The 16,503-nt window shown below is 45.4% G+C and overlaps 1 protein-coding gene across 1 annotated transcript in view; it reads right to left on the reverse strand.

Annotated features, from left to right (window-relative positions):
• Window positions 1-335: 335 nt before the first annotated feature.
• Window positions 336-16,503, reverse strand: part of LOC132394832 (uncharacterized) — a 42,492-nt gene continuing 26,324 nt past the window's right edge. The window contains exons 7-12 of the mRNA XM_059971236.1: window positions 12,449-12,872; window positions 12,259-12,354; window positions 11,937-12,170; window positions 10,392-10,414; window positions 10,179-10,294; window positions 336-5,388 (exon numbers count right to left, since the gene is read on the reverse strand). Of these exons, the coding sequence (XP_059827219.1) occupies window positions 4,847-5,388; window positions 10,179-10,294; window positions 10,392-10,414; window positions 11,937-12,170; window positions 12,259-12,354; window positions 12,449-12,872 (1,435 nt within the window). The 3' untranslated portion in view covers window positions 336-4,846. The remainder of the gene's footprint in view (window positions 5,389-10,178; window positions 10,295-10,391; window positions 10,415-11,936; window positions 12,171-12,258; window positions 12,355-12,448; window positions 12,873-16,503) is intronic.

Here is a 16,503-nt window from a genome sequence, read left to right on the forward strand (position 1 = left end):
CAAGGCTTATTTCTGTGAATACCCCTTAATTTTGGTACAACACCGCTACACTACTGTGTTGCCCTAAAGCAAACCCACCAGGTTCACTAATATTCCTCCTTCAGTCTGAATGTGACCAATGAAGGAGACTGTTAACTGCCTCCTCGAGCAAAGGGGCAGTAAAAATGGGTAACAGAGTGGCAGTGATGTCTATTACTAATATTCCATCTAATTTTTTACATAGCTGCATGGACCACTGCTTTGAGCAGGAAAATTTTACACGGGCTGAAAAGTACACACCACTTTAAATGTTCTTTTTTGTAATAAGCATACTATGAATATTGACTTGACGGGGTCAATGTTCAGCGGGCTGCCAGTTTATTAACAAAGAGCTACCAACTTCCATTCCATGTTTATTATTACAATTCATAACAGTGTTGCAACTTGAAACATGGACAATGTAAATACGTTGAAGCTCTAAAGTGTTTCAAACTGAAGTCTGTAGTACATTTATTAGAAAATGTATAGATTGTATCACCAGCACATAATTCCAAGTCATTTAACAATTATATTAACATAGATTTCAAAATTATACTGTATGAACAGAATTTCAAAATTATATCAACATTAAATGAAAGAAAATTCCTGCGCGGCAACAAAGTCTACGTGTGCAAGAGCATTTCAGTTATGTTTCAGGCAGCGTGGCCATGCAGTGTAGAAGGAACAGATTAAAAGAGCACACATTTTAATCTTATTCCTTCAGAACAGGATAGCTGAAATTTAACATAGAACGTAGAATAGTACAGGCCTTGTGGCCCACAATTTATTTACATTTTAGTTAGCTGTATACGGTTGACTTAAGTGCTGCTCAATCACATTTAGACACTTGTTCCTGAAGCATGAGAAGCCTTCTTTCTCCTCCTATAGTTTATACCCTCAGAGGCCACTTTAGATACACCTGCTCATTAATGTAAACATCTGATCAGCCAATCATGTGGCGATGACTCAATGAATAAAAGCACACAGACATGATCAAGAGGTTCAGACCAAACACCAGATTGGGAAAGGAATATGATCCAAGTGTCTTTTGACCATTGAATAATTGGCCTGGTTTACTAGTAGATGGTTTACTAGCAGATGATGGGTGTGACATGAATGTAAGGAAGGACAAACCAATGACTGGGTGCAAATACAGACAGAGCAAAGAATTAAACTGTACCACAGAGGCAAAATTCAAAAGGATGATAAATGCAGGACTGAAGATATTGTATTTAAATGTATGTAGCATTCAGAATAAGGTGGACAAACTCGTGGTGCAATTAGAGATCGGCCGGTATAATGTTGTGGGTATCACTAGCTGAAAGAAGGCCATCGTTGGGAGCTTAATAGCGAAAGGAAAGGCTGGAAGGCATAGGCGGTGGTGTGGCTCTGTTGGTAAGAGATGGAATTACATCTTTAGAAAGAGGTGACATAGGATCAGAGAGTGTGGAATCTTTGTGGGTGGCGTTAAGAAACTGCAAGGTTAAAAAACCATTATGGGAAATCATACATAGGCCTTCAAATAGTATCCAAGATGTGGGGGGGTTGGAATTCAAAAGGGAGCTGGAAAGGCACGTAATAAGGGTAATGACACAATTGTAATGGGGGACTTCAAAATGCAAGGGGATTGGGGAAATCAGGTTGGTGTCAGATCGCAAGAGAGGGAATTTGTTGAATGCCTACAAGACGGCTTTTTAGAGTAGCTTGTGCTTAAGCCTTCTTGGGGAAAGGCTTTCTTAGATTGGGTGTTATGTAATAACCCAGATCTTATTAGGGAGCTTAATGTTAAAAAAAAACCCTTAGGAGACAGTTATCATAATTAAATTCACATTGCAATTTGAGGGAGAGAAGCACAAGTCAGATGTATCAGTATCACAATGGAATAATTGGAATTACAGAGGCATGAGAGAGGAGCTTGCCCAGGTGGATTGGAGGAGGATACTGGCAGGGATGACGGCAGAGCAGAGATGACTGAATTTTCTGGGAATAGTTCACAAAGTGTAGGATAGAGATGTCCCACAGAAGAAGTTGTTCTCAATGGTAGGGGTAGGCAACTGAGGCTGACAAGGAAAGTTAAGGATTGCATAAAAGCCAAGGAAATGGCATATAAGTAGCAAAAGTGAGTTGGATGATTGGGAAGCTTTTAAAAATCAACAAATGGTGACTAAAAAAGCTATAAGAAAGGAAAAGATTAAATATGAAGGTAGACTAGCTAATAATTTAAAGTAGGATATCAAAAGTTTTTTTTCAGTTATATAAAGAGCAAAAGGGTGGTGAGAATTGATATTGGACCACTGTAAAATGATACTGGTGTGGTTGTAATCGGGGACAAAGAAATGGCAGATGAACATAATGAGTATTTTGTATAACCTTCACTATGGAAGACAGTAGCAGTGTGCCAGAGGTCTGTCAGTGTCGGAGAGCAGGAGTGTGAGCCATTGCTATTGCAAAGGAAAAAGTGCGAGGCAGATGGACAAGAAGGTTTTAAGATGGACAAGTCACCCGGACCAGATGGAACACATCCTGGAGTCCTGAGAGAGGTTGCTGAAGAGATAACAGATGCATTGGTCATGATCATTCAAGAATCACATGATTCTGGCATGACCCTGGAGGGCTGGAAGATTGCAAATGTCACTCCTCCCTCCAAGGAGGGAGGAAGGCAAAAGAAAGGAAATTATAGGCCAGTTAGCCTGACCTCAGTGGTTGGGAAAGTATTGGGAGTCCACCTTTAAGGATGAAATTTCGGTGTGCTTGGACACTAATGATAAAATAAGTCAAAGTCAGCATGGTTTCTGTGAAGGAAATCTTGCTTCACTAACCTGTTAGAGTTCTTCGAGGAAGTAACAAACAGGATGGACAAAGGAGAGGTTCACGAGGATGATTTTGGGAATGAAGGTGTTAACACATGTGGAGTGTTTGGCAGCTTTAGGCCTGTACTTGCTGGAAATTAGAAGAATGCAGGGGATTCTCATTGAATCATTGAAAGCTACCGAATGTTGAAAGGACTAGATAAGGTGGATGTGGAGAGGATATTTCCCATGGAGGGGGTATCCAGAGCTGGAGGGCACAGCCTCAAAAGTGAGGGGTGACCTTTTAGATCAGAGGCATTAGTGTTTTTTTTAAGCTAGAGAGCAGTGAATCTCACAGACTCTGCCACAGACTGCGGTGGAGGCCAAGTCCGTGGGTATAGTTAAAGCAGAAGTTGATTGTTCCCCGATCGGTCAGGGTATCAAAGGATACGGCGAGGAGGCGGGTGTATGGGGTTGAGTCTGATCCGGGATCAGCCATGATTGAATAACGGAGCATACTCGATGGGCTGAATGGCCTAATTCTGCTCCTATGTCTTATGGTCTTACACAGTAAATGGTAGGGCACTCAGGAGTGTGGTAAAATAAAGGATCTGGGACTACAGGTTCATAAATACTTGAAAATGGTGTCACAGGTCATTAAGGAAGCTTTTGGCACATTGGCCGTCATAAATCAATGTCCTGAGTACAGGAGGTGGGATGTTATGTTGAAATTGTACAAGCCATTGGTGAGGCCTAATTTGGAGGATTGTTTGCAGTTTTGGTCACGTACTTACAGGAAAGATGCAAATAAACAAGGCTGAAAGAGTACAGAGAAAATTTACAAGGATGTTGCTGGGTCTGGAGGACCTGAGTTCTCAGGAAAGATGGAATAGGTTAGGACTGTATTTCTTGCAATGTAGAAGACTGATAGGAGATTTGATAGAAGTGTACAAAATTAGGAGTGGTATTGATAGGGCAAATGCAAGCAGGCTTTTTCCACTGAGTTTCAGTGGGACTGCAACTAGAGGTCATGGGTTAAGGGTGAAAGGTGAGAAGTTTAAGGGGAACTTCTTCACTCGGAGGACTGTGTGAGTGTGGCACGAGCTGCCAGCACAAGTCATGCATGTGAGCTTGATTTCAATGTTTAAGTGGAGGTTGGACAGTAGGGGTATCGAGGGCTATGGTCATAGTGCAGGTCGAGGGGAGTCGGCAGTTTATATGGCTCAGATGGGCTGTTTCTGTGCTGTACTTTTCTCTGACTCTGTGTGACTTTAGTGGTATTCAACTTAACCCGGTGATGAGGAGGCGTACAGCAGCGAAATAGATAGGCTCCTCGAATGCTATCATAACAACAGCCTTTGGTCAAAGCCAGCCTGAGCAAGGAAGGGGAATATACACCAATACTCATTGAGGAGTCAGCAGTGGGAAGGATTCACGACCCTGGCCATCAACATCTCAGAGGATCTATCCTGCGCCCAATGCATTGAAGGCGGCACACCAAAGGCTAAACTTCATCCCGATTGTGAGGAGGTTTGGTATGTCACCAAAGACTCCAGTAAATTTCCACATATGTACTGTGTGAGCATTCTGGGTGCATCCCTGTCTGGGACGGAGGGGCCAATACACAGGACCGTAAGCAGTATCAGGTGGTTGTTATTCAACCAACTCCAACACAGGTTCAGGTACTACCCTCCGCAACATCGAGGACACCTTCAAACTGCAGTGCCCCAAGGTGGCGGCATCCATCGTTAAGGACCCTCTCCATTCAGGACACGCTTCCTTTTCATTACTGCCATTACGGAAATAGTACAAGAGCTTCAGCACCTACACTCAACAATTTGGGAGAGGTTCTTCACCTGTACCATCAGATTTCTGTACAGTCGATGAACACAATCTCACTGTCCTCACTATTTATAACTTTATGGTAACTTGCAGTAATTTGTCACGCCGCTGCCACAAAAAGAAAACAACATATTGATGTCAATGACAATAAACCTGATCTGATTCTGACCTGGGTGGACAACATGGGTCTGTTGGTGTTACTTAACCCCGCAGATTATCAAGGGTGCTGAGTTTTTACCACCGTCATTCAATCCTGGGTTGAAAAAGGGAAAGACCATGCCCCTCAGAGTGTGGGTGAAGGTATGGAGAAGGCTCATGCTATCTGCATTGTAAAATGACACCTGCCCAAGCTCGTAGTCCAGGTACACTCCGATCTTACTGGGTTTCACACCAGGAGTGAGGCAGGTCCTTGGGGAGGTGAGGGCAACGTAAGAGTTCCCACATACAAGGCAAATGGCGTAATATCCCGTCTCTGGTTTCATGCTGATTTTCCCTTTCCTCTGGGATGACTCCAGGGTCACACCCAACTCCCATGAGGTCTTGGTCGCCACCTCCACCTCCCAGTAGTGCTTCCCCGATGTGAAACCATCAGATCCCAGGACACAAGCCCTGCGATCAAACCTCCTGGGATTATCGGGGAGCTCCTTGCTCTGGTCTCCAATCCTCACGCTGGTCTGGTCCTCGGACAATATAAGGTTGAAATGGGCTGTATCTGGATCCAGGGTTAGGGAGGCAGGAGCTGGCAAAAAAAATTAACACAATGAGTGATTTCTCTTTCAGTTGCAATTGATTCCGACACAGAACAGCACAGAAATCAGCCCTTTTGACCACGATGTGCCGAGCCAATTAAACCAGGATGGTTAAAGAATAGCTCTACAGTATTTGCAAATGCAAGGTTTATGTCAATGACCAACACAGTCCGAGGATTGAGCTGGGAACAGCCCAGAGTGTCCCACACTTACGGCCCACAGCGCCCATGTGTCTGGAATAAGAGTGGAGCACAGAGCACCTGATCACGGGGAGAATGTACAAACCGCCTACAGACCAGACTCAGATCGCTGGCGCTAAAAGGTGTAACTGCTACATTCTCACGCCACCCCAGTAAATAAATGCTTAACTAATCACTTCTGCCTACACAATGTCCATATCCTTCCATTTTCTCGTGCCTATCTAATACCCTCTTAAATACTTCTATCGTACCTGCCTCCACTACCATCCGGCAGCATATTCCAGGCTCCCTCCACTCTCTGTGTCAAAAACAAAGCCCCGCATATTTTTTTTGAACTTATGTCCTTTTGCATTAAATGCGTACCCTCCACAATTAGATAACTTGACCCTGGTAAAAGTATTCTGATCGTCTACTCTGTCTAAGCTTCTCATCCTATAAACCCGTGAGGTCTCCCCTCAGCCTCCACCGCTCAAGACTAAACAGCACCAGTTTGTCCAACCTTTCCTTAAAGCACATGCCCTCTAATCCAGGCAGCATCCTGGAAAAACCCTTCTGCACCCCCTCCAAAGCCTCTACATCTTTCCAATAAAGGGCTGACCAACTCTGAATGCAATACCCCAGACGGGGCCTAACTAGAGTTTTATTAACTGTAACGTTACCTCTTGACTCTCGAGCTCAGCGCCCTGATTAATAGTTGCCAGCACCTTCTTGTCCAGCCCAGCAACCTGTGCAGCTCCCTTCAGGGAGTTATGGACTTGGACTTCATGTCATTTTACAAAAGGAGGCCAATACTGGAGTTAAGACCATGAGAATTAGGCCATTCAGCCCATCGAGTCTGCTTCACCATTGCATCATTGATTTATTATCTCTCTGAACCCCATTTTCCTGCCTTCTACCCGTAACCTTTGAAACTCCTACCAACCTGTGCTTTAAGTATACACAATAATGGCTCCCACAGCCTTCCACGGCAATGAATTCCACAGATTCACCACCTTCCAGTTAAAGAAATCCCTGCTCGTCTGTTTTAAATGAAGGCTTGCAAGGATAATCCCAGGAGTAAAAGGGTTAATATGTTAACCACTAGAGATTCTGTAGATGCTGGAAATCCTGAGCAACACACACTCACTCTCACACTCACAGAGACACACACACACTCACTGACACACACTGAGACACACATGCACACTCTCACACACAGAGACACAAATGCACACTCTCACACACTGAGACACACATGCACACTCTCACACAGAGACACACATGCATACCCTCACACAGAAACACACACAGAGACACACATGCATACCCTCACACAGAAACACACACAGAGACACACATGCACAGTTTCACACAGAGACACACGTGCACACTCTCACACAGAGACACACATGCATACCCTCACACACAGAGACACACATGCACACTCTCACACAGAAACACACACAGAGACACACGTGCACACTCTCACACAGAGACACACGTGCACACTCTCACAGAGACACACATGCATACTCACACAGAAACACACACAGAGACACAAATGCACACTCTCACACAGAGACACACATGCACACTCTCACACAGAAACACACACAGAGACACACATGCACACTCTCACACAGAGACACACGTGCACACTTTCACACAGAGACACACATGCACACTCTCACACAGAGACACACGTGCACACTCTCACACAGAGACACACATGCACACTCACACAGAGACACACATGCACACTCTCACACAGAGACACACATGCACACTCTCACACAGACACACGTGCACACTCTCACACAGAGACACACATGCACACTCACACAGAAACACACACAGAGACACACATGCACACTCTCACACAGAGACACACATGCACACTCTCACAGAGACACACATGCACACTCACACAGAAACACACACAGAGACACACATGCACACTCACACAGAGACACACATGCACACTCACACAGAAACACACACAGAGACACACGTGCACACTCACACAGAAACACACACAGAGACACACATGCACACTCTCACACAGAGACACACATGCACACTCTCACACAGAAACACACACAGAGACACACATGCACACTCTCACACAGAAACACACACAGAGACACACATGCACACTCTCACACAGAGACACACGTGCACACTCTCACACAGAGACACACATGCACACTCACACAGAAACACACACAGAGACACACATGCACACTCTCACACAGAAACACACACAGAGACACACATGCACACTCTCACACAGAGACACACATGCACACTCTCACACAGAGACACACATGCACACTCTCACACACAGAGACACACATGCACACTCTCACACAGAGACACACGTGCACACTCTCACACAGAGACACACATGCATACCCTCACACACAGAGACACACATGCACACTCTCACACAGAGACACACGTGCACACTCTCACACAGAGACACACGTGCACACTCTCACACAGAGACACACATGCACACTCACACAGAAACACACACAGAGACACACATGCACACTCTCACACAGAGACACACATGCACACTCTCACAGAGACACACATGCACACTCACACAGAAACACACACAGAGACACACATGCACACTCACACAGAGACACACATGCACACTCACACAGAAACACACACAGAGACACAAATGCACACTCTCACACAGAGACACACATGCACACTCTCACACACAGAGACACACACACACACACACACACACATGCACACTCTCACACACAGAGACACACACACTCACACCCTATGCTTTCGGAACTCTACGACAATACGCCTCAAGATAAGAAGCATTGATCAAGTTGGTAGCTAGAGACATTCCCAGAGCGGGAATTGCTCATCCAAGGAGGCATAATATTGAGGTGATTGGAGGAAAGTATAGTGGCGGATGTCAGGTAAGATTATTCCCCCCACCCCCCACACCCTGCCAGGGTGGTGGTGACAGCTGATTCAGACATATTGAAGAAACTCTGAACTAGGCACCTGAATGGTAGAAAAATGGACTGTGGTGAGAGGGAAGGGTTAGATTGATCTTAGAGTAGGTTAAAAGGCTAGCACAACATGTGGGCTGAAGGGCCACACTGTGCTGTACTGCTCTAGGTCCTATCATTCCCTTGCACAAACACAGAGCACTGCCCACACCCTTCTCAGCCACAGAAAGCAGCAGGTAAGGGACTGCAATGTGATTTTGGCAAAAATATTAGTTTAGCAAGCACAGGAGCAGAAGGAAGTGGTAAAGTAAGAACAATGTATCCCAAGGCACAGGGTGCCGTGGGGATTTTGTGTGACTTGTGCTGTTTTGTTGAGTTAGTGTGTAAGAGGTCAGCCAAAGGCTGTTCTACGAAAACACACTCTGTTCTGTTTAACAATTGCTGGTAGTGTGGCCCGCCTCACAGCTCCAAATAGCAGGGCTTAATTCTGACGCCTGGAGATTCAAAGCTTAGTTACCTTTTGAGATACAGCTTGGCTTTTAAAGCCACACCGCTGAGCAGTCCCCTGGTTTAATCTGAGCCTAATCATGGGAGAATTTGCAATGACCAATTAATCTACCAACCAGTACATCTTTGGACTGTGGGAGGAAATCAGAGCACACAGAGGAAACACACTTGGTCATAGGGAGAAGGTACTAGCTCCTTACAGGCATTGGTGGGAATTGAACCCAGGTCACTGGAACAGTAAGTTGTTGTAGCTACACCAGCACGCCATCCCAAAGTAAATTTATCAAAGTACATACTGTATATGTCACCATATACTATCCTGAGATTCACTTCCCTGTGGCACACCTAATAAAGCCAATAACCATAACAGACACACAAATAGGACAGACAATCAGTGTGCAAAGGATAACAGACTGCAATGACAAAAAGAAAGGAAAATAATTATATGAATAAGCAATAAATATCAAGAACATGAGATAAAAAGTCCTTGAAAAGCAAGTGCACAGGTTGTTGGAAGAAGTCAGTGATGGAACAGGTGAAGTTACCCCCACTGTTTCAGGACACTGACACTTGAGGGGTAATAACTGTTCCTGAGGTTGGCGGCGTGAGCCCTTCTTCAGCAGCGGGAAGAGGCCATGGCCTCGGTGGTGGGGATCCTTGATGATGGATGCTGCTTTCCTGCCACAATGCCCCGTGCAGATGTTCTCAATGGTAGGGAGGGCTTTATTGGAGGTGGGCCACATTCACTACTTTTTGTAGGACTTTCTGTTCAAGGGCATTGCTGGTTCCATACCAGGCAGTGATGCAGCCGGTCAATATACTGTCCTATCTGTGTGGAGTCACATTGTCTCCGTCACTATGTGGGCTTCTTGCAGATTTCCTGCCACACCCCAAAGCTGTGCTGCTAGGTGTGTTGGCTGCTCTGTATTGCCCCTTGATGCAGGTAAGTGGCCATAAAATAAGAGAGAGTTGATTGGCATGTGAAAGAGAACAGGCTGCAAGGCCAGGGGTGGGGGAGGGGAGGAAATGCCGGCTGTAATGGTGATTCAGGTCTACGATCTTGTAATAAATGACACACATTGTAAGGAAAACTAAGAGTTTTACCTGGTTTAACAGCATCAATCAGTTCTCTCCAAATCTTGTACTGGAAAGGGCCAGTGAGCTTTTCAATAGACAATGCAGTGTCTACCAATGACAGTGTAACACTCCCAGAAATAACTCTGCAAATGTCAAACAATTAGTTACAAAAATCAGTGTATTTGTTTACTGAGGTAATTTATCCAAACATTCAGTGCTTTAATAAAGGACATGACCCACCTTCTATTCTGTCTGATTTCATCCTGAAAGAAAACAAAGGGAAATGAACACCAGTTGTCTCTGACAGCAGAATTAAACCACTACAAAGCTGTGATGTTTCTAAATCTGAACAAAAGCAGATGATGGAAAATCTCAGCAAGTCAGGCAGCATCTGAGGGAAGAGAACCCGATAACATTTCTAGATGAAGGGATGTCCATCAGACCATAGAATATTAACGGCTTCCCATTCCACAGATGTCGCCTGACTTGTCATAAGACATCGGAGCAAAATTAGACCATTCAGCCCATCGAGTCTGCTCTCATGGCTCTCGAACCTATTTTCCTGCCAACTACATGTAACCTTTGACACCCTTTACTAATCAGGAACCCATCAGGGTGAGTTGATGTATGATGAGAGGTTGAGTAGATTGGGACTCTACTCATTGGAGTTCCGAAGAATGAGAGGTGATCTTATTGAAACATATAAGATGGTGAAGGGGCTTGATCGGGTGGCTGCGGGGAGAATGTTCCCAATGATGGGTGAAACTAGGACTAGGGGGCATAATCTTAAAATAAGGGGATGCCGTTCCAGGACTGAGATAAGGAGAAATTTCTTCCCTCAGAGGGTAGTGGGGCTGTGGAATTTACTGCCCCAGAGAGCTGTGGAATCTACTACACTCAATAAATTCAAAACGGAGATAGACACTTTCCTGGATAAAAATGGCATTAGGCGAGCAGGTAAGTGGACATGAGGCTAGGTTTAGATCAGCCATGTGATCTCCTGGGCCATTTCGATAGCCTGGATGGGTCGGAGAGGAATTTTTCAGATTTTTTCTCCTCAATTGGCAAATCGTTTTTTTTCCCCGGGTGATCACATGGGTTTGGGCGGGATGAATAATAAAATAAAATGGGCGGCACGATGCCCTGTTGGTTGGCACTGTTGCCTTGTGGGATTCGGTGAAAACTAGAGTTAAGATTGGATCAGCCATGATCTTGTTGAATGACGGAGCAGGCTTGAGAGGTCGATTGGCCTACTCCTGCTCCTATCTCTTATGTTCTTAAGTTATGTAACCTCTCCCGATGAAGGGTCTCGGTCGGAAACGCGGACTGTTGATTTATTACCATAGATGCTGCCTGACCTGCTGAGTTCCTCTAGTATTTCTTATAACAATTTCTCCTTTGAATATTCCTAATGACTTGGACTCCACAGGCGCCTATGGCAACGAATTCCACACATTCACTTCCCTCCGGCTAAAGATATTCTTCCTATTCTCTGTTCTAAAGGGACGCCCTTTCCATTTTCTTTTTTTTTAAATGTCTATATTCTACATGCATAAATCTAGCCTGCTGAAAAAGACCTTTGTCTTAACATTTAAACAAGGACAGAAGAGATTTACAAGAATGATTACAGGAAAGACGTGATTAACGCAAGAGGTTCCGTTTAGTTTTGCAATCCGGGGTCGGGAGCAGGCCCATTCACTGAGGCAGCAGCGCCACCGTGTGGTTTGAGTCCAGAGACTCCCGGTTTTTGTAGAACTTCTATTTCTGTCGGTTGCAGCCCCTCACCTTTAGAAACTTCACTCTGTTGGTTTCCTTCATCTTCTTCTCCAGCGTCGAGAGCTCCCCGTGAACGGAGCTTAAATACTGTTGAATCTGCTGGAGGTTTTTCTCCATCGCGCCCACAATCCTCCGCTCCTGGTCCTTGAGATCTCCCATCAAACGTTCCTCTTTCTTCCTCAGGCTCTGGTGCATTTTAGTGAACTCGGATGAGACCTGGGACTGCAGACTGGACAAATGTTCCTGCCGGGCGAAAGGCAAACATGATCACCTTCAGGATTAAATGGATAAAGCTCTAGTTTAGCGGTACGTTACCGCAAGATAGGCCTACCTTCACTCCAGAAATCTGCATCTTCTGCGCTTGCTCCATTCTCAGAGCCGACACTTTCTCCTCCGTTAGGGAGTCGAAGGAAGATTTAATCCGATCCTTGAGAATCAGAGACAAACCACAGAATTAAAATATTATACTGTTAAAGTATAACAACATAACCGGACGTTACAATTTGTTTCCTATGTTTTACCATGTAGATTTCAACAGCTTCTTTAATCGGCATGAAGCGGTGCCCTCTGTGTTCCCGCGCATCTCGACAGATCAGGCAGATCAGCTTCTTGTCCGTTTCACAGAACAGCTTCAGTTCTTCGTCATGTTCCTCGCATACAGAAATACTTCCCTGCACTTTCGGATCCCGGTTCAACATTTTCGCCTTCTGGGCCATATTTGCTAAGGCCCAGTTCACCATGAACTTTCGGTCTTTAAACTCCTTTCTACATTCGGGGCAGGAGTTTTTCTTGTCTCCTTCCCAACACTCTGTGATACAGGTGCGGCAGAAGTTGTGCCCGCACTCTAGTGTAACCGGACTGTTGAAGATATCCAGGCAGACGGAGCAGTTTAACTCATCGGCGAAGCTGTCCGGTCTAACCGCCATGTTTGCAATCAGCCTCTCCCTGATTCAAAATACTTTCACTTTGTAGTCTGTAAGGCAGGGAGCCGATGCGTTCACGCTAGCGATTCCCCGATCAAGTCTGTTGCAAATAGTCAGTGCCCTATTACATTCAACCAACAAGAAGGTACATGCATGCCGTGTAGAGAGGGAGAATAAAGTGTGCAGAGCGGGTGAAATTCTGTGGAGGGTTAACGGTGGCAGGGAAAAAAAGGAGCTTGTTGGCCTGCCCTGATTGACGTCCCATTCGGATCAGCCACCATATGTAAAGGTGGGGCAGGGAGAAGCTACTGAATAACCTGGCCGGTGTGGCCTCCTCTACCCCGGTGGATCGCTTCGTCCGCCACTGCAGGCGAGTTTTACCGATGGCCACCCACTTTAATTTGACTGCGGTTCCTGTCACGATGACCCCACATAACGTCTGGGCATGAACACCGGCTTCTTCAACTTCCGCTCATTTCTCACACTCCTCCGCTTTTCCATCCCACATTCAAGTGTTTTATATTATCAAAGCACAAATATATCACCTGATAATACCCCGAAGTTCGGTTTCTTGCGGGCATTCACAGTAAATATAAAGAAACACAAGAGTCAAAGAAAAACCTGTACACAGCATGACAGACAAACAATAAATGTGCAAAAGACAAGGCGTGCAAATACACAAATAAAATATTATTTAAATATTTTAATCATTTAACTTAATATTTTAATACTGTTTTTCTCAGATACTTTTAATACTGTTTTTCTCAGATACTGAAATACTCGCATTTGGAGTATTGTGAGAGGTTTAGGGACCCTTGTCTAAAAACGATCCCGGTAATGAAAGGGTTAATATATGCCGAGCGTTTAGGGCTCTGGATTTGTACTAGGAGCTAAAAGAAACGGAGGGGGCGGGGTGTGGAATATCGAAAGGCCTGGATGGAGTGAATGTGGAGAGGATGTCCAGGACCAGAAGGCACAGTCTTGAAATGGAGGGGCACCCATTTAGAACAGAGATGAAGAGGAATTTCTTTAACCGGAGGGTGGTGAATCTGTGGAATTTATTGCTCCGAACAGCTGTGGAAACCGAGTCACTGACTATATTAAAAACAGAGTTTCATAGGTTCTTGATGAATCAGGGTATCAAAGGGAGAAGTCAGGAGAATGGGGTTGAGGCAGATAATAAATCAGCCATAATGGAAAGGTGAGCAGACCTTGATGGGCATCCTGTGTAGATGTATTCAATGGTGCTCTGACTCCCTTGTTATCCCTGTTCTTCTCCTGCCTGCCCATCACCCTCTGTTGCACCTCCTCCTTCCCTTTCTCCCATGGCCCATCATCCTCTCCTACTAGATTCCTTCTATTTCAGCCATTTACTTCTTCCACCAATCACCTCTTAGCTTCTCGCTTCATCTCCCACTCCCCTAATCAAACACCTTCCCCTTCAACTGATTTCTCTAACTGATGGTAATTGCCCCCCTTCACCATTCAGTATTTCCATTTCCCTCTCTCCTTACCTCCCACCACCTCCCTCTGGACTCCTCCCCCTTCCCTCTCTTCCATGGCCTTCTGACCTCTCCTGTCAGATTCCCCTTTCTCTGGTATCTCTTTCACCAAACGAATTCCCAGCTCTTCACCCCCCCTCCACCCACACCCGGGTTTCACCCATCACCTTGTAGTTCTTCCTCCCCTCCCCCAACCTTCACACACTGACTTCTCATCTTTATTCTCCAACCTTGCAAAAGGGTCTCGGCCCAAAATGTCGACTGTTTACTCGTTTCTGTAGAGTTCCCGGAGTGCCTGGCCTGCTGAGTTCCTCCAGCATTTTACGTGTATTGCTTGGATTCCAGCATCTGCAGATTTTCTCCCGTTTGTGCTTTCATATATCACCTACCAGCTAGTACCCCCTCCCCTAACTGCACCCCCCTCCACCCCAAACTTATTCTGGCTTCTCCCCTTTCCCTTCCAGTCCTGGTTGAACTGTTTATTCCTCTCCATAGATCCTGCCGGACCTACTGAGCTCTACAGCATTTTGTGTGTTCTGCTGTTGTACTTTAAACCACTTTGTGCTGTGACACTCCGCAGTTGCTAGTTCCCTGGCAATAGTCCAACAGTCAAACGGCCAAACATTTTAACATCAAAGATAAAGTTGTCATGTGCACAAGCACTTGTGCGTACAAGTGCAGTGGAAAGCTTGCATTGGCATTACAGGTACATAATGTCAGATAAGCAGCTTTCACAATAAAAACTCAATGTATACACAATTGTTACAAGAAAAAAGAAATTGAATCTGAACAAAACCAAACTAAAGTAGACTTTACTGCAAAGTGATCAGAATGGTCTGTCACAGGGTTAAACTTTGACACAAGAGTTATTGTCATTTCGACCATAACTGCTGGTACAGTACACAGTAAAAACGAAACAATGTTTTTCAGAACCATGGTGCTACATGAAACATAACAAAAACTACACTTAGCTACGTAAATACAACACAGAAAAAACGACATTGGACTACAGACCTACCAATGGACTGTATAAAGTGCACAAAACAGTGCAGGCATTACAATAAATAATAAACAGGACAATAAGTTGGTGTTAGTCCAGGCTCTGGGTATTGAGGAGTCTGACAGCTTGGGAGAAGGAACTGTTACATAGTCTGGTTGTGAGAGCCTGAATGCTTCGGTGTCTTTTCCCAGATGACAGGAGGGAGAAGAATTTGTATGAGGGGTGCGTGGGGTCCTTCATAATGCTGTTTGCTTTGCGGATGCAGCATGTGGTGTAAATGTCTGTAATGGAGGGAAGAGAGACCCCAATGATCTTGTCACCTGACCTCACTATCCGCTACAGGGTCTTGCGATCCGAGATGTTGCAATTTCCGAACCCGGCACTGATACAGTTGTTCAGGATGCTCTCAATACAACCCCTATAGAATGTGATGAGGATGGGGTGGTGGGGGGGGAGGAACGTGGACTTTCCTCAGCCTTCGCAGAAAGTCGAGACGCTGCTGGGCTTTCTTTGCTATGGAGCTGATGTTGAGGGGCCAGGTGAGATTCTCCATCAGGTGAACACCAAGAAATTTGGTGCCGTTAATGATCTCTACTGAGGAGCTGTCGATGTTCATTGGGGAGTGGTCGCTCCGTACCCTCCTGAAGTCAACAACCATCTCTTTTGTTTTGTTCACATTGAGAGGCAGGTTGTTGGCTCTGCTCCAGTCCATTAGCCGCTGCATCTCCTCTCTGTAAGCTGACTCGTCGTTCTTGCTGATGAGACCCACCATGGTCCTGTCATCGGCGAACTTGATGATATGGTTCAAGCTGTGAGTTGCAGCACAGTTGTGGGTCAGCAGAGTGAACAGCAGTGGACTGAGCACACAGCCCTGGGGGGCCCCAGTGTTCAGTGTGATGGTGTTGGAGATTCCGCTCCCAGTCAGGAAGTCTAGTATCCAGTTGCAGAGGGAGGTGTTCAGGCCTGGTAACCTCAGATTAACCTCAGCTTTCCAATCATTGTTAACATGTTCTGATGATGTGTTTTGCCAGTTGCTTCAAGAAATGAATGGTTGAAGGGAAGTAGCTATTCTGAAACCTCACAGTGTGGAGCCACCTACCTGATGGCTGCTGCAAGAAGATGGCATGGTCCAGATGGTGGGGATCTTTGAT

The sequence above is a fragment of the Hypanus sabinus genome, chromosome 5 (genome assembly GCF_030144855.1).
Source record: "Hypanus sabinus isolate sHypSab1 chromosome 5, sHypSab1.hap1, whole genome shotgun sequence".
Taxonomy (NCBI): Eukaryota; Metazoa; Chordata; class Chondrichthyes; order Myliobatiformes; family Dasyatidae; genus Hypanus; species Hypanus sabinus.